At 40.2% G+C, this 23192-nt stretch overlaps 1 protein-coding gene across 1 annotated transcript; it reads left to right on the forward strand.

Annotated features, from left to right (window-relative positions):
- The first annotated feature begins 952 nt into the window (after positions 1 to 952).
- Positions 953 to 22440, forward strand: bmf1 (BCL2 modifying factor 1). Its single transcript, XM_036593339.1, has 4 exons — positions 953 to 1059; positions 4079 to 4275; positions 5771 to 5949; positions 22146 to 22440. Exons 2-4 carry the CDS (start codon positions 4104 to 4106, stop codon positions 22260 to 22262), a joined length of 468 nt encoding a protein of 155 aa, XP_036449232.1. The 5' UTR covers positions 953 to 1059; positions 4079 to 4103; the 3' UTR covers positions 22263 to 22440.
- The last annotated feature ends 752 nt before the right edge of the window (positions 22441 to 23192 follow it).

A 23192-nucleotide genomic window follows, 5' to 3' on the forward strand; every position in this document is an offset into this window, starting at 1 on the left:
AGAAAGCCACGTGACCGCCGAGTCTTAAAGGCGTATTCCATTATTTGGAAGCGCACAGTGCTTTTTAGAAATAGAACGTAGTGACGCTATAACATGATTAGCGTTACCTGCTCATATCTTGTGATATTATGTGATTATTTTTCACTCAATGTCTAGCTTAGTCAATTTACATGATCAATTCATCAGTGCGACATACAATTAGGTTAATTAGGTCGGCTGTAGGCACAAAAAACATGCTATTGTGTGGGAAATGGCCAGTTCATGCAAAACGTGATAATATTGCATGTTAAACAATTAGAACTATGCTCTTAAAAAAGTTAATATTTTTAAACAAGTGGTTCTTAGTTCTGGTACCTCCATGTCCTGCACATTGTTTTTTTTTCTCTTCTCCAACATTCCTTGTTCAACTAGTCAGTGAATTCTGAATTCTCATCCTAAGTAGAATTGGTTGTTTTAGAGCAGAGAAAACATTATTACAGGGGTTCGCTATCCCAGTTCTGACCTCGTACTCTGCACATTTTTGTATTTTCCCTACTATGACACATCGCTTGGTAATTCGTTAATGCGTTGAATCAGGCGTGCTAGATGAGGGAAAACACAAAAATGTGCATAGTGTTGGGTCTCAAGACTGGAACTGGGAAGCCCTGCATTAAACTGTGCAGGGGGAGAAGACTCCAGGAGGTCAACTAGGACTTCAAAGTAAGATGACTCAAAACTGAGGATAGTCTCCTCTTATTTGGCAGACTTTACTTGTGGCTTAAGTGAATAGGCAAATTAAGAAATTCTACTTTGTGAAATTTACCCCAGGGGCAGCGTTGAACGCTGCTGCTGTAAATAAGAACGAAACGGGTCACTGGCCCTTTAAAAGAAGTTTATTGACAAGGCTGATGTGACGTGGCCCTAGGGGGCGGGGTCAGAGGCGGTGACGTAGATGGAAATGAGGCTTTGCGGGTGGAGATGAAGAGCAGAATGAGGAGAGAAGTGGAGAGAAGAGGAGCAGAGATCGCTCTAGCGGTAATCTGGCTGGACATAAAGGACTTTAAAACAGAACGACCAGAGGTAAATTTCGCGTACTAATTACTCGCACCGTGTACACATCACAATTAGGCATTACAGGTTTTGTTTGGATTTTGTCTGGTTTAGGTAACGCGAGTGGCTCTCTAGAGTCGGGCTTGGTGTTCAGTGTCACCACATACATAAAACGACGTCTAATCAGTCGTGTGGGATTTAAGCAGAGTGTGACGTTTACTTATACCGCGGGTGTTGCTTACAGCCAGTACAGTGTGACCGATACGCCGCTGTAAATATTCGCCGTGCTTTCTCCGAGGCATGGCTAACTCGGCTAGCTAGCTTAGCTTACTTGAAGTCGTAGTAGTAGCCGGGTGAGCCGCCTGAGCTGCCGTGCTACATTCACAGTTTTGCGCTCGCTAACTACTAATCCTGAAACCCAGACTAATTCTGTTCGACTGTAGTGAAAGCAGATTTTAGACAGTCAGTCAAGAAGTTATTTACGTACTGTAAACACTTAGCTAGCTAACTGTCTGAAATCGCGTTCTTTCCACATTTACCCGAAGTCTCCTCAGCGCGGTAACGTTAAGTGAGATAGGTTAACTTGCAGTGTAGCCAGACCGGTCGGAAGAGGTTAGCTTACACAACTGTGAGTGTTTTGGCAGTGGTTCACTGGCTTACACTTTTAGGACACATTCACTTTAATGTTCAGCGTTCAAATATAGCTAGTTAAATAGAATTACAGCACAAAACGCTTCGTAGAGTGACACTGATGCAACATAAAGCATGCGAGCGTGTTTGTAAACAAAACAGTCAGTCGCTAACGCTAAGTTACTACTTAACGCTTGTGCTGTAATAGCAATGTTGAACTATTATAACACGAAACGAAATGTAAAGACGGTTTTAACTCTACCGGCGAAATGAAAACTAATACTGAAACACTTGGGACAACTTTATCGAGATGTTAGGCTAAAATTGTGACACTTTGCGGGGTCGCCGCACGGTGAACTCCCGCACACTAACCTGGATGTTTTGACTTGGTAGGTTAGTGATGTAGAACAAGCTTCTTTATAATACTGAGTCAAACATTGACCGGTGCGAGCAGCATAGCTAACTAATGTAATCAGCGTGAGGTTAAGTTGGCGCGAGTATGTAGTGTAAAAAGCGTTCGGCTCAATTGAGGGTATTTGCATTGTTTGCATTGCAAATGAAACGCTAAGCGGACTGTTGTAGAAGTGAGCTGATAGTGCCAGCAATGTTTTTATGAAAATAGTGACATGTAAAATCTCACTTCTCAGCACGAACAAAAGCACGGATATATCCACTCTGAGCTGAACTCGGTCACTGGGACAGGAAGCCTTCAAGAACTTTCAGTGGCTTTTCTCGACGTTTACTTGCCTGCTTGACTTTGTGAACTGCAGAAGTTCAGGTGTGTGATTATCTAACCTGCGGCGGTGTTTTTAAGTGCCATGTTGAGGCGCCTTTGTCACCTAGTGATTCCACTGCGAGCGGTTACAGGTCGGACTGGTCTCTTAGTTCTCTCTTAGGTTTCTGTGTTGACTAACTAGCGTTTTGTTGTTTTGACCACTTTGATCCGCGTTTCCGCTCAGCTGTATCTCATTTGTTCAGAGAAAGTCTGGACTGACCGTGATACTGGCCTTGCTGAGTGGTTAAATTGTGTTACGGTAGCAGTATGTAGTAACTGATTGTGGTTCATTTGAGGAAATAGTATAACTTGTTCAATTCAGGAGTTTCAGTTGAGGGATTCAATGAACATTGGGCATCTTCAGGCATAGTGTCCACTGTGTATTTGTGTTTTGTGTTTTTATGTGCACAGAACAGCAGAGGGAGCTGTATGTCACTTTGCTGTGAGTGAGTCCACACTCGGTGCAGTTTGAATGTAGTGGACATGGCTTTGAAGTGAATACAGCTACATCAGTTGTTCATGCACGAAGTGTTCATACTAAAAAATAATGGCCTAAGTTCTCTTAGTTGGTAGCACCCATTTCGAGTTTAAACATTAGGTCATGATTACTTATGTAGGAGAACAGTCAATTTAGCTTTGTGCCCAGTTTCAATTATTTGTCATTACTATGGTCACTAATGATTTGCTGTGGATATTTTTAGACAGTTGCCGTGGTCCATTGACTTCATAAAATAGGCCTACTGGTGTCTGAGTATGTACATGAACATTAAGTTACAGTTCACAAAGCCTATTCCCAACCAAAATACAGTGATGGAAAGCTTCTGTTTTGTGTGTGTGTGTTTGCCTTTTTTTCTGTGTCTTGTGCAGCGTAATTGTTATGTGGGATCGACATGGTGGCATTTCGGGGACAAACAGTCTCAGCTGCTGCGTCCAGAATTGTCGTTATTCACAAAAACCACACGGACTCCACCACAGAACACGGAGCAAGTAGGCGACACAGTTTCTGCCGGTGCTTTGCCAAACCACTGGAAAGTTAAATATAGTAAAGCAATTGTCTAATCGTAGACCCAATGTGTGGTTTCATTGCTGTTATTTATCTAAATCAGCACGACAAGCGCCCACAAGCTAAGCGAATCTTTACTGTTATTATCCTACAGCTGAAGTGCTGGCTATGAGTTGTAAGCAGTTTCTGTTTAGACTTGGAATCAGGGTGTTTTTGTGCATGCCAAGGAAAGGTTTGCATGTATGAAAGTGTGTGTGCATTTGTATGTGTGTTTGTTTTTGTGGGTTTTCAGGACAGGAATGTCCTAACTTTGTTGAATACCAACAATGTGAGGACTAGCAAAATAGTTATGTTTCTAATTTCTATAACAGAATCAAAACTATTGCTTTTTGGTCACAGTAATTAAGGCTAGGGTCAGGTTTGAGGTTAGGCTTAATTTTGTTTTATTACATATATGTAGGTATACATATGTAATACATATGGGACCTGTGTATGGCTGCACGTCCTGGCGAGATTTAAAAACATGAATGTACTTGTATGTATGTTCTTGACCACATAGTTTCATTGTGTTTGTAAAAGTCATGTTGACAATGTTAATGAACGATGACAATGATAAGAATCTTTGCTGTATGTGTTTGCAGGTGGACAGTGTGCGAGATCCTGCTCATGGATGAAGATGAAGATGATGTGTTTGTAATGGATACACAACATTGGCGTTCCTCAATCAGGGAGATAAAGCAGGAGGAGCGGGGCACTCAGACTCCGGGGCGGCCGTCAGCTCGGCCCAACGGCATGCTGCCCTGCGGAGTGTCTGAGGAGCCAAGACGCCTATTCTATGGTAAGCTTAGATCTTACAAATGAAAGAGAATGACTGCTTTCATAGGTGCTGAGTTTGTCTGCAGTATTGCAGTAAAAGGTTTCTGCAGTAAACAGTCATAGACCACTCTTCGTTTATTTGATTTCCATTGAAAATGGCCATTATCCCCTTAAAGTTTTATTACACACTTCTATAACATAAGAATAGCTCAGCCAGTTTGCATTGAAGTTCCTGTAGTTACAGACTAATAAGCCTTAATATGTAATAAGCCTGGGATTTTACAGGGTTAAAGACAAAATATATATATATATACACACATATATATATGTGTGTGTATGTATGTGTGTGTGTGTGTGTGTGTGTACATGCACAGTACTGTACCTGTTGGTTTCTTCTCCCTCCTCTTCAAGCCTTTGTGGCGTCTAATACTCCTGGCCTCTGCTGCTTTTATTACCTGTGTGTGTACCCAGTCACTTTGCAATTTAAATGACTGCACGCTAGGGTTGTTCCTCTGGCAGAGTGCCTGGCCATGGACACATAGCCACTTGTGGAGCTTAACTCAACTGTCTGCACCATCTGCATTTGTGTACGAATGGCCTCTTGTACAGTTACTTTTTTAGTTGCACTGTCCAACAACCAGTATCCGATTTACAACTAGGGCTGCCATGATTGCCTCAGTATTTTTATTGCTCATTTTTCTGAAGAAAATCTCAATGAATCGGTGATGATAGCTGGATGTTTGCATGGTGATGCATATTTTAAATTCTCCTACTGATTTCTCTCATAGTCTAATTGACACTCTTTGTCACTGTATAACAGACTTAATTTCAACATCACTTATCACTCTGAAAAGCTTGAGTAAGTAGCATGATTACATCTGTGTAAGAGACAAGTCTGCATTCTGTGTCCTCTGAGCTCTTCGGGGTCAACCTTTTGATGAACTTTGCCATCCCAAGCAGGAACTTCATTGTCAACTTCTGTTAATGTTAAGTTAGACCTTTATGACTCATGTCTTCTTGTGATGAGATTACTTCTGTGTTTTTAAAAAAAGTGTTTCATTTTCATTCCTGCGGTCTGTAGTTTATTTTTTAAAACTTGTGAGCCTGAGGTTTAGAAACCACAACAAACAAGAAATTTTGGTCCTGACGTCAGATTTATTGATGCCTTAAGCACTTGCTAAAAGGATAACAATCTGGCCGGTGACTGGTCATTTGCTTGGACTCAATGAGCATAACATGCAGCAGTCTTAAACCCTGAAACTGCCAGTTCTCATTTACTTGCAACAAGCTATCCTTGCTGTCCCGAGAATGCGATGTTCTTGTAGTTCCCATGCTTATTAACACTATTGATTGCGCAATTAACACTATTGATTGACTGCTTATTAAGTATTGGTTTATTGACAACTTTTAGTTGTGTGGCGGTACTGAGCACTTCATATGTCAGGATTACCTTGTCCCTTCGTACATGTTGTTTTCTTGTGGTTTGTTACAGTAACGCATGTTTTCTCTTATATTAGGTAGTGCAGGATTGCTATTACTGGCACCATCTGCCCGTCCTGAACACGTTGAGGGTGCCATGCTTCAGGAGGACCAGCTCGCCATGGAGCCTCGGAGACGGCCCCCACACAGTGTGGAGGCCCGCATCGGTCAGAAGCTCCAGATGATTGGAGACCAGTTTTATCAAGAGCACATGCTGGTGAGTCAATTCATGCTCACAATTTCTGATTGTGTGTTGCCTCTTAACTCTGTTCTAAATGGGCTCAGGTGATATCAGACTTTCAGAAAGACAGTATATGTCATGAGCAAGTGTGTAAGATACAGTAGTATTTACTGTACAGTGATTTCTGAACATTTAATCCACCTCTCAACCCCTTTTAGCAGTAGCCATAATTCACACAACTACACATTTGATATGTGATATTGGTGCCAATGTCTGGAATATAGTTTAAGAGTATTCCTGGACTAAACTGCAATGCCAGTGATGAATCACTGTTGAAAATTCGTGGTTTTGTCTAGGTTTGGGTTTAAAGGGGTATTCCATCAAAAAACTGTGCATAATTAAATCATTCAATGTGGTTTGATGTGTTCCATTCTAAAGAACAGTGGTGGTGATAGGAACCAGACATCTGAAGCATATAATGCATCTAAAAGACATATCACAAGAACGTATTACAGAAATGGTTATGAATATGTTATTCGATGCCCGAGACATATTCTCATGATAGTTTTGAAAAAAGATTTTGGCCTAAAATGCATTTTTGAAACACATTCCTGACAGCCTGTTGTACATTAAGAAAGCATATTATTTTGCATTACTACTGTTTGCCATTATCAGCATCACAGGTAAAAACACAGAAGCCACATAGGTTTACTGGTTGTTTAGTAATGATACGTTTTTTAAAATGTTTGTTGTAGACATCTCGACTGCTGGTTCCTACTAGAAAATCTGAGTTAATACATTTCTCTATGATTAAACCACTCTGAATGATTTCACACTATCACTGTGTCACTGTTTGATCATATTAAATATTGTACTTTCTTAGCTAGAAGGAGCTCCCACTATCCTTTAATGATTTGTACTGTGTCAAATTTTGTCTCATTAGCTCTACAGCAACGCTGCAGCAGGCTTTGAGCTTAGTATTTGCTAATCGTGAGCGCTAACAATACCTTACAGGTAACAATACCTTAAATTACCTTAATTTAAACTCCACTAGAGGCTGGAATAGAATGAGGACCACCAACACTACTGTAGCCTTTGCCACCCCTGCTAAGAGTTTTAAAACTAAGGCATTTAGAGTAGCTTCAGTGCAAGTCTTTTTCCATGTCCTGCATTTGTTTTGGCCAGACTTTTCCTTGTTTTATCCCCATGACACTAAGCCCCCTCCCCTTCACTCACCACTCAAAGCTCAACTCACCCTATCCGTTCAGCTTCCTGTTTATTGCTCTTTCCCTCCTTCCCTCCTGTGTGTATGTGTGTGTGTGTGTGTGTGTGTGTCTGTCTGTCTGTCTGTCTGTGTGCAAATATCTGTAACGCTCCCGCTGCCCCCTATGGGGGGAGGAGTTGATGCAACACACGCAGCAATGACCAGCCAAGATTTTTGTCACTGATTTGTGTGACAGCGCACAAAGTGTTACTGCCACTGAGCTGGTGGATGTCCGCCCCTGGGCAAGAACAATGGCTCTTTGTTCTGCTCTGTTTCAGCAGCAAATTAGATAGGGTTAATGATACATTTTTGGCTGCCACTTTGGCTAACATGAGGTGTACTTGAAAAAGAGGTGCTATGAGGGTGATTACAGGAGCTAGAGAGAGAAAGAGAGAGAGATGGAGTTGTGCACTCACTCCCTGTGCACAGTAGTGCTGGGTGATATTGTTGATTTTACAGTTTTAGCAGTGTTGATGGATAACAAGCGTTATAACCATGATAACATTCTATTCTCTAAAGTAGCAGCTGCCAAACTGTTGTTTTTAGTTTTTCCATTCTGTTTTGTTCACTTTACACAAGATAGCCAGGAGCTGGCAGCTAACAGCGTTGTACATAACTGGCAAGGTGCTGTAGAATGTTTTGAAAGAATAATTCCAATTACACAAAAATGCAGTAAATAGTTGCCTTTTCTTTCTAGAAATCTGATTTATGTCTGGTCAGTGTTTACCATATTCTCTTTCCAAAACTGTTCTGTCGGAACAGCATGTCAGGTTTGTAAGACGTTCTTTTAGCATAGAGTACCAGTCCTCAGGGTTCATTCAAGAAATTCCACCTTTTTGTCAGTATTTCTGCATAATTACATGGTTATAATGTAAACAAAGTTATTTATAGTGGGTTGGTGTGAAATGTGCCATTCTAGAGAAGCTTACCAAATTAGAATTGTACACAGTTGTGGTGATAGGAACCAGACATCTCAATGCCTGTACATATTGCGCCCGCTAGGTTCTGTCACCACCACTATAAAGAAATCTGAGCCAGTAAACTTCTCTACATTGAGCCCTTTTACATCAAACCACTCTGAATGACTTTTCTTTATATCTCAATGAAAGAATGAATAATGCAGAAATCTGTGGACTGACATACAAACTATCATAAAATATCAGTTTTTGGAAACATTTAAATTTCATCACAGAAGAAGTGTTCTCTATACTAGAAGTGGACTGGCTCTATTAGCACTCCTGTTAGATTCTGATTCATTCATTGCACACAGTCCACTGTCATCCCAGCCCCTGTAATCATTTCTGAACACACCAGCGGCCATCATCTGCCATCAGTCTCTCTCTCGAATACACACGCAGAGGCAGAGAAAAAGCAAAAAGTGGCCAGGCAAGGTAAATAGGGTGGTAAGCCGAAGCTTGGCACGGGTGCTCTGGTGGTTAGGGAGACTCCAGCTAAGTCTTAACCGGCGTCGAGGGCACCCGCAAGAGACGACCAAATAAGAGGCTTCCTAGCCCCCCCCTCTTCTGCGCACACAGTCCACAAGTGAAGAGAAGCCTCAGGCCAGCGATACTACAGCCAGCCTGGTGCCAACTGCGATTTCCCAGTAATAATAAGATACTATTTTAGCTCTCGATCACAGAGAGCAATGCTGCTGCCAGAGGTTTTTGAGGCTCTTTGTGTTGTAGGGAGCTCTGCTGTCTGTCATGTAATGGAGATGGTACTTTTCTTTTTGCCTCAATTTGGCACTATTTCCCTTTCTCTCCCACTGAAAGGACTGTAACTTTATTATAGATGAGCACAGGTTTTAAAGGAGTAGTTTGATGTCAGACTTTCACAGTTTACTCCAAATGTAGACTTTTAGCCAAGATATGCTTGTGTATAGTACTTTAGTTTTGCACTGAATCTACAAGTCAAATGTATCTGACAAGTAGTGGAATGTCGTATTTTAAACTGCATACCTAAATTATCACACACTTTTTTTGGAGTCAAACTGTGAAGTCATCCCAGATTGACTTGTTTATGTTGTTTCTAACACAGTATGACAAACAAGTCTTTAAGAATGGACAGAAGTAAGGCAAAATGCAGAGATGGCTGCCATAGCTGTCATACTTTTTATTTAGGGGTGGGCAATTCCACAATATTTTATTATTATTGTGATAAACAATATGTTTTTATGAGCATACTGAGGATATCGTCTGTAATTAAAGAACACTGACCAACTGCATATATCATTATATAGAGAGCATAGTTAGGCCTGGATTTAGTGCAGTACAGTATGTGAAATGTTGTCTAAAACGCATTGTACTTTGGCTATACAGTTGTTTCTGTACATTTTACTCAACGCTATTTTTATGGGGAAAAAAACTGTGCACAGCTTTTTAAGCAGTTACTCTAATGGAAATCAGATTTCAGAGTGTCAAGGTGTCTTAGCTTGAGGTAGAATAGTACTGTAAATGACAAAACGGATATGCACAGGTCCGTATAGGCTCCATATAGTGTTTGTACAGGTATATAGAGTCCTTATAGAGGCCTATAAAGGGTAGCTCATCTAGTTGACTTCAGGTGCACCAAACAAAAAAAAAAAAACAAACCCAGACCTATTAGACAGGCTTTAGTGCCCCTGCTCTCCTCCTCTACTCCTTGCTGCTATTCTTGGCTGTGTGGTTTGATTGTGTAATTTACTCCTTAACGTTGAGTTAAGTAGGCAACCTCAGTGTTGTCAACACTTTTTTTTTCAGTTTCTCTTCCTTGTGTCTTTGTTTCTTTTCTTTTGGTTTCTTTGTTGCTTTTCTTTTTTTGTTCATCTCATTCTTGTTGTCTCATTTCATATGATGGCGTCTGTGTACCTGACAGGCACTATTAGATTCTTCATGGACAGATGTATAAATTTACTCACTACCCAGTCAGATATCCTAAGTAACTCATGTCTCTGGAGGTATTTTGTAGTCCTGTGGTGCAACAACGGATTTCATGCTTGTTAATATACATTTATCTTTGTTTATCATTTTTAAAGGACCATATCCTACATTTTTATTGTATGTACCCTTTTTCTCTAATGTCCACTTACAGAATTATGTGGTTTTATGTACCAAAAACAGTCAGAATTTATTTTACAGATCCATGATCATTCTAACAACTCCTTACAATTAAACAGGCTGTTTTGTTGCTGCTCCTTTGAGACTGATTTATGTAAATAATCTCTGTTCTGACTGGCTGGCCTGTATTGTGCTTCATATAAGCAGTCTGGTCTGAAACTCTCTTTGTAACTTATAACTGCTGTAGGCTGTAAATGCATCACTTCATGATGTCACAAAAACACAACATTCATGAGATTTTCTTTTTGTTTCTGTTAATTTAATTTAGGTTGGAATGTTCAGCTCTGATCCTGAAAGGCCTTAGTCCAGCAAAGTTTCAACTGATCCAATTTATAAGTTAATTACTAGGCTTAGTAAGTGTTTTGTAGGTGTTTTAAGAAGAGTAAATGCCGAACTGTGCCAAACTCTGGACCTCCCAGACTGATTTTCCTTGGTTTTGTGATTCATTCTCTTGTGATTCATTGTTTTGTCTTGCATGAATGTGATGTCGCTGTGTTTGTGTGGGGACGAGGGGTCATAGTGATGTTAGCACAACTCTTTAACTGCCTAATAACAGAATTTGATGGACTTGGAATGTGTTGGCATAAGACCCATGGGACTGTTAGTTACTTGAAGTATAAAGAGTGAACCTTATGTAATGAAAGCTGCTTACAGCTAAATGTGACACAGAGCAAAGGTGTCATGTTTAGATCCAAATACAAAAAATCCACTTAAAGTAAGAGGACCATGAGATAGGTCATGTTGCCTGTTTTAAATATCTTGATGCTGACACTGAGTAGTCACCTTTTTATTTACTTGAGAATGCCACAGAATTTTAATATAAGCTCCTAAATTTATTTTAGTTGCTTAGTATGATCATCTCATAATAATAAAACAAAGGTAGCTGAAGCTGTTGATCAAGGAAGGAATATTTTGGGTAACAACTCAGTTACTACTGATTAGTAGTAATCTAGTTATAAGTAGACAGTGCAGTTGTGAACGGGAGAGTGTTTCACAAAGTAGGAGTTCTGACTTAGCCAGATAACTTTAATTCAAAGCTGGGGATTGTCCAATAGGAATGTCCTTCAGCTCTTTTTCATTGGACAGGCTTGACTTTAGGCTTAAGTTATCTGTCGAAAGTGAGAAGTCCTGCTTTGTGACAATGCATCTCTTAGGAGCATTGTGATCCAATCACTCAGACCACATTTGGAGGTTGCCATGACCACATAACATTTGTAGTGTGAACACTGAAATGTCTCGATGCGTCCTTGACAGATTCAAAGGACCACCTTAATCTGTGGTTTTCACACCAGAGACGAAAGCAGCTGCATACTTTATTTTTCTGTCTCCTCTCACATTAGTTTATTATTACTTTACTAACAAGGCTTATGTATAACAACCAATACAGTAAGAGACTAATGTAGTAGTAGTTCTTCAGTTGCAAAATCGATCGCTGGAGACACATTCAAGGCACATAGAAATTGCCAGATGTAAATGGCTAAACATCTCACAGTTCACTTATGATCAGATCACTCCAGGCACAATAGCAAGTGTAGACAAGGTCTGTGATGGGTCATACATTTGCATGCTGTGGCTGTTGTATGGTGTGTATTTTTGTAATGCTGTAGAGCTAAACCAATGAAAGCCAAAGAAATATGTCAATTTTCTATTAAATGCCCAATAAAGTTTGAATTCTTTTTAAATTAATTGAGGTTGGTCCCTAGTGCAGTTAACCTTGCTGTTACAAAGGCCTGCTCTGGGATTGTTAGTGCTATTTTAAACCTTGATTTACATGCCTTAGGGGAGTCAGCCTGAAGTGGTGGTAAGGAGTTCCTGGAGACTGTAGTAAACCTAGCTTATGCTGTGCCTGTTTTTTCCCTTTTTCTTTGCTTTTGATTTAGAACTTTTTGGCATTTATGTTAAGTCTCACTTAATAGTTCGTCTTGAGGAGCAAACTCGCTTGCCTCTTGTAAAATTACCTCGTATACCTTTTTTGCAGCCTTTTCCCACCAGCCATGCTCAGCCCAGTCCAACATCCAAGATATACTATGGTCAAGACAAGACCTCTTTGCATCTTCATAGGCATCTTAGTAGACCATACTTTCTGCATACTTTATTTAAAATAATACTAAATGTGGTGCAGTTTTTTAAAAATAAAGTAAGCAGAAAGTATGGCTTATTTTCAATAGATAGATCATTTGGATTGGTCAGACTTTAATATGGTAGTGAATATAACAGGAGCAGATTTTTTTGGAAAAATCTCATTTAAAGACACACAGTTTCTTTTTCATTTTTGAAAGGAAATATCCAATCTTCCCTTAAAACTTGAGTGTTTTGTATTTCTCCTTGTCTCACGTATTGTGTGTTCATAACAACTTCTTGTTTGAGAGTTTCTGTGTCAAACTGCCCAGTTCTTAGCTTCAAGTTTGGTGCGGGTGGAAAAGCATCACTTTAGCCAACCTTACATGAATTAGAACCTATCCCCAACACATACTACTTACTTGCTACTATATGAAGATGTTTGATAAAATGGCAAAACACTGTGCAAGCCCATACATGGGCTGTCATTACAGAAGAAGGGTACAGAAAGTACTCATGTCCCTTTCCAGAACTTTTTCTTATGACTCCTTTACCCCATGCGTACAGTGGATTGTGTAGCGAGGTCATTCCTGTGGCTTTTTCGGCATTGCCGAAATGACATGATAAGAGCCAGTGGGCTTCAGACTTCATGTTTCATTCCCTAAAGCCTCATCCCTGCACGCTCCAGAGAGGCCGGGTCTTCTCAAGTGGCAAAACTGCCCTTTTAACACCCGGAGCATTCGCTTATCAGTGCCTTGTCTCTCTCATTACTGCCTCGGTGTCAGAGATTTGACGCCAGGAATGACACTTCAGCCCCTGAATGACTCAGACATGACAAAGAGCAGTCTGTTATTCCCTCAGTCCCCCCGGCTGGCCGCTGCAGTTAGCGTAGCGCCGGCGGGCCGCTCAGGCACAGATGAAGTGGCTGCAAAGGCTGTGATAGCAGAGGCAGCTGCTGACAGATAAATTGCTGCTCACTCCTGACAGGTCTGTGAGGAGGCCCTGGGGCAGTGGAGGATTGCAGGAGGGGGAGGGAGGGAAAGAGACTGTTGCTCCTCTCAGATGGACTTATTATCTGACAGGAGCCATGTTTTAAGGGGACTTGTCAGGACTGTTTTTATGGTTCTTTTTGAATTTTGTTTAACTCTGCTCATTCAGAGGTGGCGGTAGGCGACATGGTGATGTTAATGTTATCATGATAAATTACACCAGTAAGCTTTTTTGTGAGCATACTGAGGTCAAAAAAGCTTACCACAGACCTAACTGCAATTTTCATTAAGCAGATGTTCCTAAGTGATGGGAGCCCAACAGAGCATAATTAGCCCTGTATAGTTGCAATTAACAATCTGTACACAGGGCTCATGAGTGAAACCTTGCATTTAAAAATCATTGTCGCGAGGGGGAGTGTAAATATTACTGTTATAAATCAGTGTACACAGGGCTTCCGAGTAGTGCAACTGTTTAAGCCTTGGCCCTCTCATCATGGGAGTATTTTAAAAATATTACACTGTTGGTTAGCTATTCCAATTTGCATTATTATTTTTTCCATATTGCCCAGCCTAGACCTGTTACGATTTGGAAATGTTAGCTGACAATGAAATGCCATATAAGTAATTGCAGTTAATGATTTAACGTTTGCGTACGACTATACATAGTCATATGTAGTCAATCAACAAAGCTTACGTATGGCTCTTGAGAGTGTTAAAAACACTTGTTCTACAAATATACATGCTAACAATGTTAGCATTACATACCTGGCTAACAAATAAAACGTTACTCGGCGCTACCCTCTAAAAGTGTTATAGCACATGCCGCTACCTGATCTATGTCCCCTGCCCGATTTGCATTGTGCATGCATGACAATACTCCTACCTGCACATGTCGGCACTTCCCGATCTGTAATGCACGTGTAAGTATTTTACAACAGTTAAAAATTGTATTTAAGGCGTAACAAAACGTCCATATTCCCCAATAGTAATTATGTGTATATTTTACACTGCTTAGTTGGCAAGCAATCCCACATGATTATCACAGTTAAACAAAAAAAAATGAGCTTTAAGGTGTGATTATCTACCTCAGCAATTTTGCTTTAAGTCGCATTCTTAGCCTGTATGAGCGCTACAACAACACTAGCATGAACAGAGCTGGGCAAAATATAAGCTCAATCTCAAATGGTTTAGTGCTCCATATGTAGTGTGCACTACATAGGTCATTATTTGGGTGTAAACATATGGAGTGCAGAATATAGGGAGTAAGGAGCCATAGACATGCTCTCATGCTTAAGCAAAATGTTCTGAATGTTTCTACCCGTAGACAGAAACTTGGTGCCCAGTAGTATTAAATCAGGAAAGAGAATAAGACTACTTATGTAGTGATTTCTGCATTAAACACTACTTTGTAGCCATATGAGTGACTGGTGCATGTTCGTGATTTGCTAATATTAGAACAAATCTAATGAAAGATGTTTTCCCCCAGCTAATCCACTAATACACTGTTGTAAAAAGGGTGGACACACAGGGTACGGATTGGGAATCATTGGAAAACATACTAAAGTCTAATGACAGTGGTACACATGAGCAGTGCAAAGCGAGCAGGGGACGCAAATCAGGTAGCAGCAGTATTTAAGTGAATGTGATTCTACCTTTCTTTTTTTATTTATCTCAGATCAACTCATAGACACACCCAATTCACATTCTGCTTGTTGTGACATAATGTAATTGTGAAATCTAATGACAGGAAAAAAAATGCTCCCAGGCCATTATGTCAGAGTTGTGACAGGTCTAGCCCACCTTTATTCATAAGTTTCTTTTCTTCAGAATTTCATTACATAGATATCCATAAAGCTGGGTTTTGTTAGTGTATGCTTGTGTGTGTGTGTCTGTGTTGGGGGTGCGGTGATGTTACTTCCTCCTTATCTGTGTGTGTGTTTGTGTGTGTATATATACTCGTGCAGAAAAAAACACGCTTGTGTGTGTGTGTGTGTGTGAGAATAGTGGCACAGATCCTCATGTTTACCAGCGCTGTGCTCTTCTGCACTCCAGAGAAAAGGGGATGTGTCTGACGTTTCCTGTCAGACAGTCAGCTTGTCTAAAAGCTGTACACACCTCTCAGAGGAACTAAACGGCAGTTCAGGAAAAACAATTGCCATTGAAGCACTGAAGCAAGGACTACTGCTTGTTATTGCTACAGCCAGTCTGATTCTTCTGTGAGATTAAATCATCAACCACTCAACCTGCATTTTATTACCTGCATGTTGTGCTTCATGTCAAAGTCCTATGCAGGGGTTCTGCCATTTTTAAAAACTGAAAACTAACAAAATATCCACACTGTCACTGATGCAAATCACCATTCTAATAAAGCGTCAAAGACCATTGGAGTCATAATGATGCCACCTTGTAGAGATTTTCAGCACGCTGTATGTTAGTGAGTGAGTGAATTGCAAGATAGCACCAAGCTCACAGCAATTGGACCTAACAAACTACTAGAAGCCCATTGGGATGCTAACAAAAAATAGCATTATTATAGAGGTGGGTTTTGACATTGTTTTGACATTTTGGCTCAAATTGAAGGCCTGTTGAAGGAATTGTATCATAAGCTTCCATTACTTTTTTTCTACATTTTCCTTGTAGCTCTAAAGCAACACAAAAGGATCAAACTTTAAACCTGAAGCTTGTTGCCTGATGATTTAGGGTAATGAAAAAACGTGCAAATTAGATTTTTCACTGAACTATTCCTTTAAGGGGTCATTGATGCAGTCTGTTGGGAGTGGGCGTGTTTATTATTGCCACAGTACAGTCTTGAGTCTTGACCCATGGTGATTTCTCGTTCTGTTTTTTCATAGACTTGATCCCCAGTTGGCCCGATGACACTAATGTGTGTGTGTGTGTGTGTGTGTGTGTGTGTGTGTGTGTGTTTATTGCTGCACTAGTGATAAGCGGGGGCTCTTGGGAGCTGATGGCTGATGGGCAGGCTGCACGCAGAGTTGATAAGAACTCGCAAGAGTGACGACACCGAGCGTCTGTGTTGCTTATCACACGCTAAATATAGCCTCTGACTCATTTTTGACAGTTAGCCATGTGGCACGGAGACACACACACAAACACAGGCACAGACGGACACTTGCGTGTGACTCTTGTTTTGGGTGGGAAACCTGTGTGTGTTTGTCTGTGAAGGTCACTCTCAGGGAGGGGACTTTCTGCTATCCTCATGCTGTCGGTTTTGAGGCGTGAAGCAGCCTCTGATGCAACTCTTTGGTCTGGTTCTTTGATTGCTATGGGTCTAAAAATACTGCTATGCATTGTGATCTACCCTTAAGGTGGATAACTTTTACAAGGTTGGAATAGATTCTGATGGATTAGCATAATATTCAACAAAATATGTGCATTTTTTGGCCACAATTACATTTTTAAACATAATCCAAAAAAAGAACAGCTGGGGGGTATTTCACAAACTAGATTTCTCAGTTAGTTAGATAATTAAGCCTAAAGATGAGAACTGTCCAGTAGGAATATCTCTTAGCTCTTTTCTTATTGGAGAAGCTTGACTTTGGGTTCAAGTTATCTGGCTAAAATTCTTCTTTGTGAAATACCCTACAGGTGTATTGTTTTTATTGTCTCCTTTCCTGTGTCGGTTGTTGTTCCAGTTACATTTGTGTATTCAGTATATTTTTACTTATAGTTTTAAATTGTGCTGCCTGGGTTTGATTCTCCTGGCTGGGTGACCAGAGTCCTTGCTGTGTGGAGTTTGCAAGGCCACCCCCCCATGTCTGTGTGGGTTTCCTCTGGGTTCTCCGGTTTCCTCCCACAGTCCAAAGGCAAGCAGTCAGGTGAATTGGAGATGCTAAATTGCCCCTAGGTGTGAATGTGTGTGTGAATGTATATGTCTGTGTGTCTGCACTGTGATGGACTGGCAGCATGTCCAGGGTGTTTCCTGCCTTTCACCCAATGCCAGGATAGGCTCCAGCACCCCCTGCGACCCAGGAGGATAAGCGGCTTAGATAATGTGTATGTGTGGGTGTTTTGTGTGTGTGTGTGAATCGTGCCAATATAATTGAGTCAAATATTTTGAGATTTTGTAATGTTTCCTGAAAAACTATGATCAAATCACAATGCAAATCTGAGATCTGCACCCACAGTGTTTGCAATTTTTGGTAAAAATTTTATTTGAAGGTTCCTTCTTGGGGACTTCATAAAACATTCATAAGCAGTGATTAACATATTTATAAAGCAGTCCTTATGACTGATGCCAGTAATCATAAGATGAAATAAAATATTTTATGAAGTAAGTGGCAATGTATTGACATAAGGGGCCTTAAACTAAAGTAATGGACATTTAAACTTCTAGAATTTTTTACTTTTGATTAAGTACATTTAAAAGCATGCAATTTTGAACTTTCACTGTAGCTGAAGTAATATTTAACTCTGAGTATCTCTACTGTTACTCAAGTACAGGATTTTTGTAAGCAAATCATTTATGTCTGAGGCCATCACATTCTTCAATAGAACTGACAGATGGCATTGTTAACTGATCCTCTGCCTTAGAAGTTCCATTACTTGCGAATGATAATTTATAACACTGTTAAGAAGCATATCAATTATATAAATAAATTTTGTCCATTTTTTTTGTCCACTTTGGTTCTAAGCCCCTGATGTCAATGCAGTGTCATTACTTCATAGAACATATCTCGAGATCAATAGCATAAGCAGGTCATAAATATTTAAGTATTTCTTTATCAATGCATTATTCCATGATTATGCATATGTTATGAAGTCTCTATTTAAGTAGATTTCAAATAAAGTGCTGCCCCATTTTTTTTTCCTTGAATCATATCTTTTATAAAAATGCACTTTTAATTGGATTTTTGCCTTAGACTGAAACAGAATCTCAAGACACATCCAGCAGCCCAGGATACAATTAGTGTATGACTGCGCTTACCAAGTAGCACTAATTACTAGGCGGGATGCTAGACACGATTTTTCAAAAAGGAGAGAAAAAAAAACACGTCCTTGACTTAAAAATGAGGCAGAGTAGACCTGAGTGATCTGAGGCACCCTGTGAAGCTGGAGAGGGCCTGATGGCAGTTCCTGCTGCTGTTTGGGAGCGTAAATTGGCCTATGAGGAGAAAGGAAGAGCTGGCAGGGGCTTATGCAATGTGCTGCAATGCCCTGCTATGATCTCGGTGAGCCAGTGGCAATCGTTATATCTTAACAACAAGAAAGATAGGGCTGCTCTTAAACAGGCGTCATCCTTTATTTTACAAATGGTGTGTTTGTTGTGAGAGTGGATTTGATTTCTATAATCAGGCATAAACATATTAGTCTAACTCTTAGTTTTAGTGTAATGAGGTTATTCAGTATTCTCTTTTTTTTCTGCAACATCCAAGGTTTTACCAAAAATCTCTTCTGTTACAGCACTTTTTATATTTTACATTGAGCAATGCTTGCAATTCTCTGTAAATGATAACTTGAATATACTGGAGAGGGAGGTTTGTAATGGCTTTTTAGGCAGTGGCCTGCAGTAAGTCTGTAAACGTGGCAGTTTTTAATCTTATCTTACCTGCACTGTTGCGTAGGGTTTCGCCTCGATACACTGTCCATCCAAGGCGCTGAGCAAGGCAAAACAGTTGGGTGTGTGTGTGTGTGTGTGTGTGTGTGTGTGTGTGTGTGTGTTTGTGTGTGTGTGTTTGTGTGTCTCCACCCTGCCTCCAGAGCACTCTAATCCCATTCACTGCTATTATCTTATCCCCTCCAACCCAATGACAGTGGTAGCATTATCCTTTAAATCTCCTCAAATCCAATTGGGCTCAGTTCCATGGAGAGACACATGAGTGTGAGATTAAGCCATGCATCACCTACCATATCAGCGTAACTATTTCAGGTCAAGACAATATCATGTGCACCACATTAGGTGTGTGTAAATGACCACACTTCATGGTTTAGCAGGGTGAACATAAGACATAAAAGAGTGGTGAAGTGGTGTCTGATGGTGTCAAAACATTGTATGTATGGGTACAGTCATATTCTGAGATGTGTTGTAGTGATATAGTGTGGTAATGTGTTTTATTATGGCTAAGGATTATCCAAAAATACATATACCTTTTGATATTTTTTTCATTTCAAAAGTGAAAGGCCACCCTTTGTCTGTTTCCAGTCAAAACAGCCATAAAGTAATACATTTTTAGCTTCAGGTATAAAGCAGAAAACATATTTACCTGAAAATTACTCAACAACTAAATAGAATATCAAAATTTTCAGTATTTACTGCGTCCACTCTTTGCCTTCATTACAGCTTCTGTTCTTTTTTGGAAGACTTGCTTTCAGTTTTTCAAAGAAAACTGTCCAGTCTTAGAAGTTGGTTGCATTTTCTGCTTCTCACAATCCAGATAATCACAAACTCACCACTGTTTTGAGAACCCCAACAGCTACTTTGTTTGATTAGTTAATTTTCTTTTTTTGTCCGATTCCTTTTCTCAGTAATGGCTTCTTGACAACTACACATGCTTTCAGATCTATAGTGCTGTTGTCTTCTCTCAGTGGAAAGAGCACTGTTTCCTCTGAGTGGAAGGATGGGCCAATTTTCACCCATCTTTTAATCATATTGTGAATGCCAGTTTTGGAAGCTTTTTTTCAATAATTTTTCTTTGAATCAGCCCTTCCTTATGCAAGTGGATCATTTTATGTCTCTTCAGAAATATCTCCTGAAAAATGAACAACCCAAACTTAATGGCTGTTTTGACTGGAAATTATAAATAATAAAAGGTGCGCTCTGACTTGCACAATACTGTATATTGATGTTAGGTCACTGATTAAGTGTATTTAATGACCACACTTCATGGTATAGCAGAGTGTACATAGGAATTCAAATGCTGAAGTGGTTTCTGATGGCATCTAGATATTGCTTTTATGGATATACTTTTATTCTGAGATTCATTATAGTGATATGTTGTGGTGTTTTTATTGTGGCTAAAGACATTTCACCAAAGTCTTTAGCCATCTTACCTAACTGAGACACTTCACCAGATACTCTCAATGACCTTTTTGTTTCCTGTGCTTCACATCATGTTTTGTTTGCGTGCCATGTGTGTTTGTATCAAAGTGATGGGAAATAGTTAATGCTGAGAATCTAAGGGCAGACAGTCAGGCTCTGTTGTGGAAGCAATGTTCCGGTGTCTGGTTTTCACACCCGCTCTCAACTAGTACCCTCATCACATCCTGCAACAGAAACAACTGTCTGCATAACAACACAAATAAGATCACAGGATACACTGTACTGATCCTGTGATGTAACTGTTTTTGATTCAGTGTTAATCTCTGTCACGATTATTCGATTAAACTCATTTACTTGATTTAAGAAATTCAGCTATTGAAGTGCACCTTCTCATTGGCAGATTTGTTAGCTGTTTGCCTGATGATAATTCATATTTTGAGTTCTCCTACCGCTGTCTAAAGGACACCACAGATCGGACATGACGTACTGAGCAGTGTCTAAAAATTCAAACCCATTGTTTTTAAAGAAGGTGCCATCAGTTTGTCTGAACACCACTCATATTTTTGCTGTTAATGCACTAAATTAAACCCAGACCACCCATCTTTTAGTTTGAAAACACTGAGTTTGTGGAGTGGTAGTTAGCCGATACAAAATGTGATAAATTCACTGAATGATGTTGAAAGTCATGTTCCATTAAATCTAGTGTGAAATTGAGTATTGAGTATTGATTAGCTTGAGTTTGCCATTTATCAGTGCTCTCACTGGGACACCTTACACCGATCAGGTGTAACTTTATGACCACCTCCTTGTTGCTATGCTCATTGTCCATTTTATCAGCTCCACTTGCTATATAAGTGCACTTTGTAGTTCTACAATTACAGACTGTAGTCCATCTGTTTCTCTGCATACTTTGTTAGCCCCCTTTTACCCTGTTCAGTGGTCACGACCCCCATGGACCCTAACAGAGCAGGTGCTATTTGGGTGGTGGATCATTCTCAGCACTGCAGTAACACTGATGTGGTGGTGGTGTGTTAGTGTGTTTTGTGCTGGTACGATTGGATCAGACACAGCAGTGCTGCTGGAGTTTTTAAACACCTCAGTGTCACTGCTGGACTGAGAATAGTCCACCAAACCAAAAATATCCAGCCAAAAGTGTCCCATGGGCGGCATCCTGTGTCCACTGATGAAGGACTAGAGGATGACCAACACAAAAGGTACAGCAGCAGATGAGCTACCATCTCTGAGTTTACATCTACAGGATGGACTGACAAGCTAGGAGTGTCTAATAGAGTGGACAGTGAGTGGACACAGTGTTTAAAAACTCCAGCAGCACTGCTGTCTGAATCACTCATACCAGCACAACATACACTAACACACCACCACCGTGTCAGTGTTACTGCAGTGCTGAGAATGATCCACCACCCAAATAGTACCTGCTCTGTGAAGGTCCATGGGGGTCCTGACCACTGAAGAACAGGGTAAAAGGGGGCTAACAAAGTATGCAGAGAAACAGATGGACTACAGTCTGTAATTGTAGAACTACAAAGTGCACCTATATAGAAAGTGGAGCTGATAAACTGGACAATGAGCATAGAAACAAGGAGGTGGTCATAATGTTACGCCTGATCGGTGTATATGTGTTACAGCTAATTGTTTGGCATATTTGAAAGTCTTAGCCATGGTTTCATTATGTCCAGTTTTATTTTTCTGCCTTTCTTAATAGTTACGATTTACTTGATTAATCTTTAGAATAAACAGCACATTACTAATATAATGGATAGTGACAGCTGTATTGATTTTCTGTCTTTTTGTGTCTTCTTTTTTTTCAGCAACACAGAAACCAAAGGAACCAGCAGCCATTTTGGTTGCGTTTGGCATCAGCGTTGTACACGCTTCTGTTTGAGAGGGAGCCAGTGGCTAATGGGAGGAGAGTGGAGTGGAGGTGAGATGGCCACCTCGAAAGAACTAACAACTGCCACCTTCATCCTGGCTTCATCATGGAGTAGGGATGCTTAAATGGCACTGTCTGATTTTTAACACGGGTTTTCAGGGAGAGGGGGGAAAAAAAAAGAAAACGAGATGGAAGACAAACATCTCCGCGGGACGGAGGCGCTGGCTTTTACAATTTAAAAGCGTTTCCTTTCTTTCTCCCCCCTCAAGAAGATGCCATGGTGTTCACGAGACTCTTTAACAGGAATATTTTCGTAAGAAACTTGTTGAGGTATTTTGTACAGTATGTACTGTCGTTTCGTTTTGTTTGCACTTCCATAAATTTTGAACAACCTCCATGAGTCCTGGGAATGCCTTATCATCTCCAGCCGCTGCAGAATGACTGTCGACTGTGGATTAAAGAAGAGGGTGGTACAAGGAAAGGCAGTGGGTTGGTTTTGGAATTTTTTCCTTTTTTTTTCTCTAAAATCTCCCAGGATACCAATCAACTTGACAATTAGCCTGACTAATCTCCAAAGAGGCAGTTTCTCTGAACAAACGGTTTTGCACCTCAATATGTCCAGTTCTTCAGTGTTTTGATGTTTTTGTTAGATATTTTGTTTTTTTTTTCCATTAGTGTCTCGAATATTTATGGTAATGGGAAGTTAAGACAGGCTTCTGCAGCTTCATTTGGCAATAACAAATTCATAAATCCACTGAAAGTGTTCCTGTGTCAGCCAAACAAGGTTTTAGGGTAGTGTTTGGCATTCTCAGGTCTCACCGATAAGCCTGTCAACAATCAGAAATCTCTCCCAAGAGGTGCTTCAATCACTAAACAGTCTAGATGTCTAAATGGTCAACAGGTCAATGTAATAATCTCCATGTCAGCCTGAAGATGGAGTGCAGTGCCTATTACGATACACCTGATCTTACCTTAAAATATCCAT

The sequence above is a fragment of the Colossoma macropomum genome, unplaced genomic scaffold, assembly GCF_904425465.1.
Source record: "Colossoma macropomum unplaced genomic scaffold, Colossoma_macropomum, whole genome shotgun sequence".
Lineage (NCBI taxonomy): Eukaryota > Metazoa > Chordata > Actinopteri > Characiformes > Serrasalmidae > Colossoma > Colossoma macropomum.

Bases quoted from the DNA above. Each gene is read 5' to 3' on its own strand.
- bmf1 (XM_036593339.1), top strand. From the start codon at position 4,104: ATGGATGAAGATGAAGATGATGTGTTTGTAATGGATACACAACATTGG. The intron at 4,276-5,770 runs GTAAGCTTAGAT...CTCTTATATTAG, and splicing joins GCCAAGACGCCTATTCTATG to GTAGTGCAGGATTGCTATTA. The intron at 5,950-22,145 runs GTGAGTCAATTC...CTTTTTTTTCAG, and splicing joins TTTATCAAGAGCACATGCTG to CAACACAGAAACCAAAGGAA.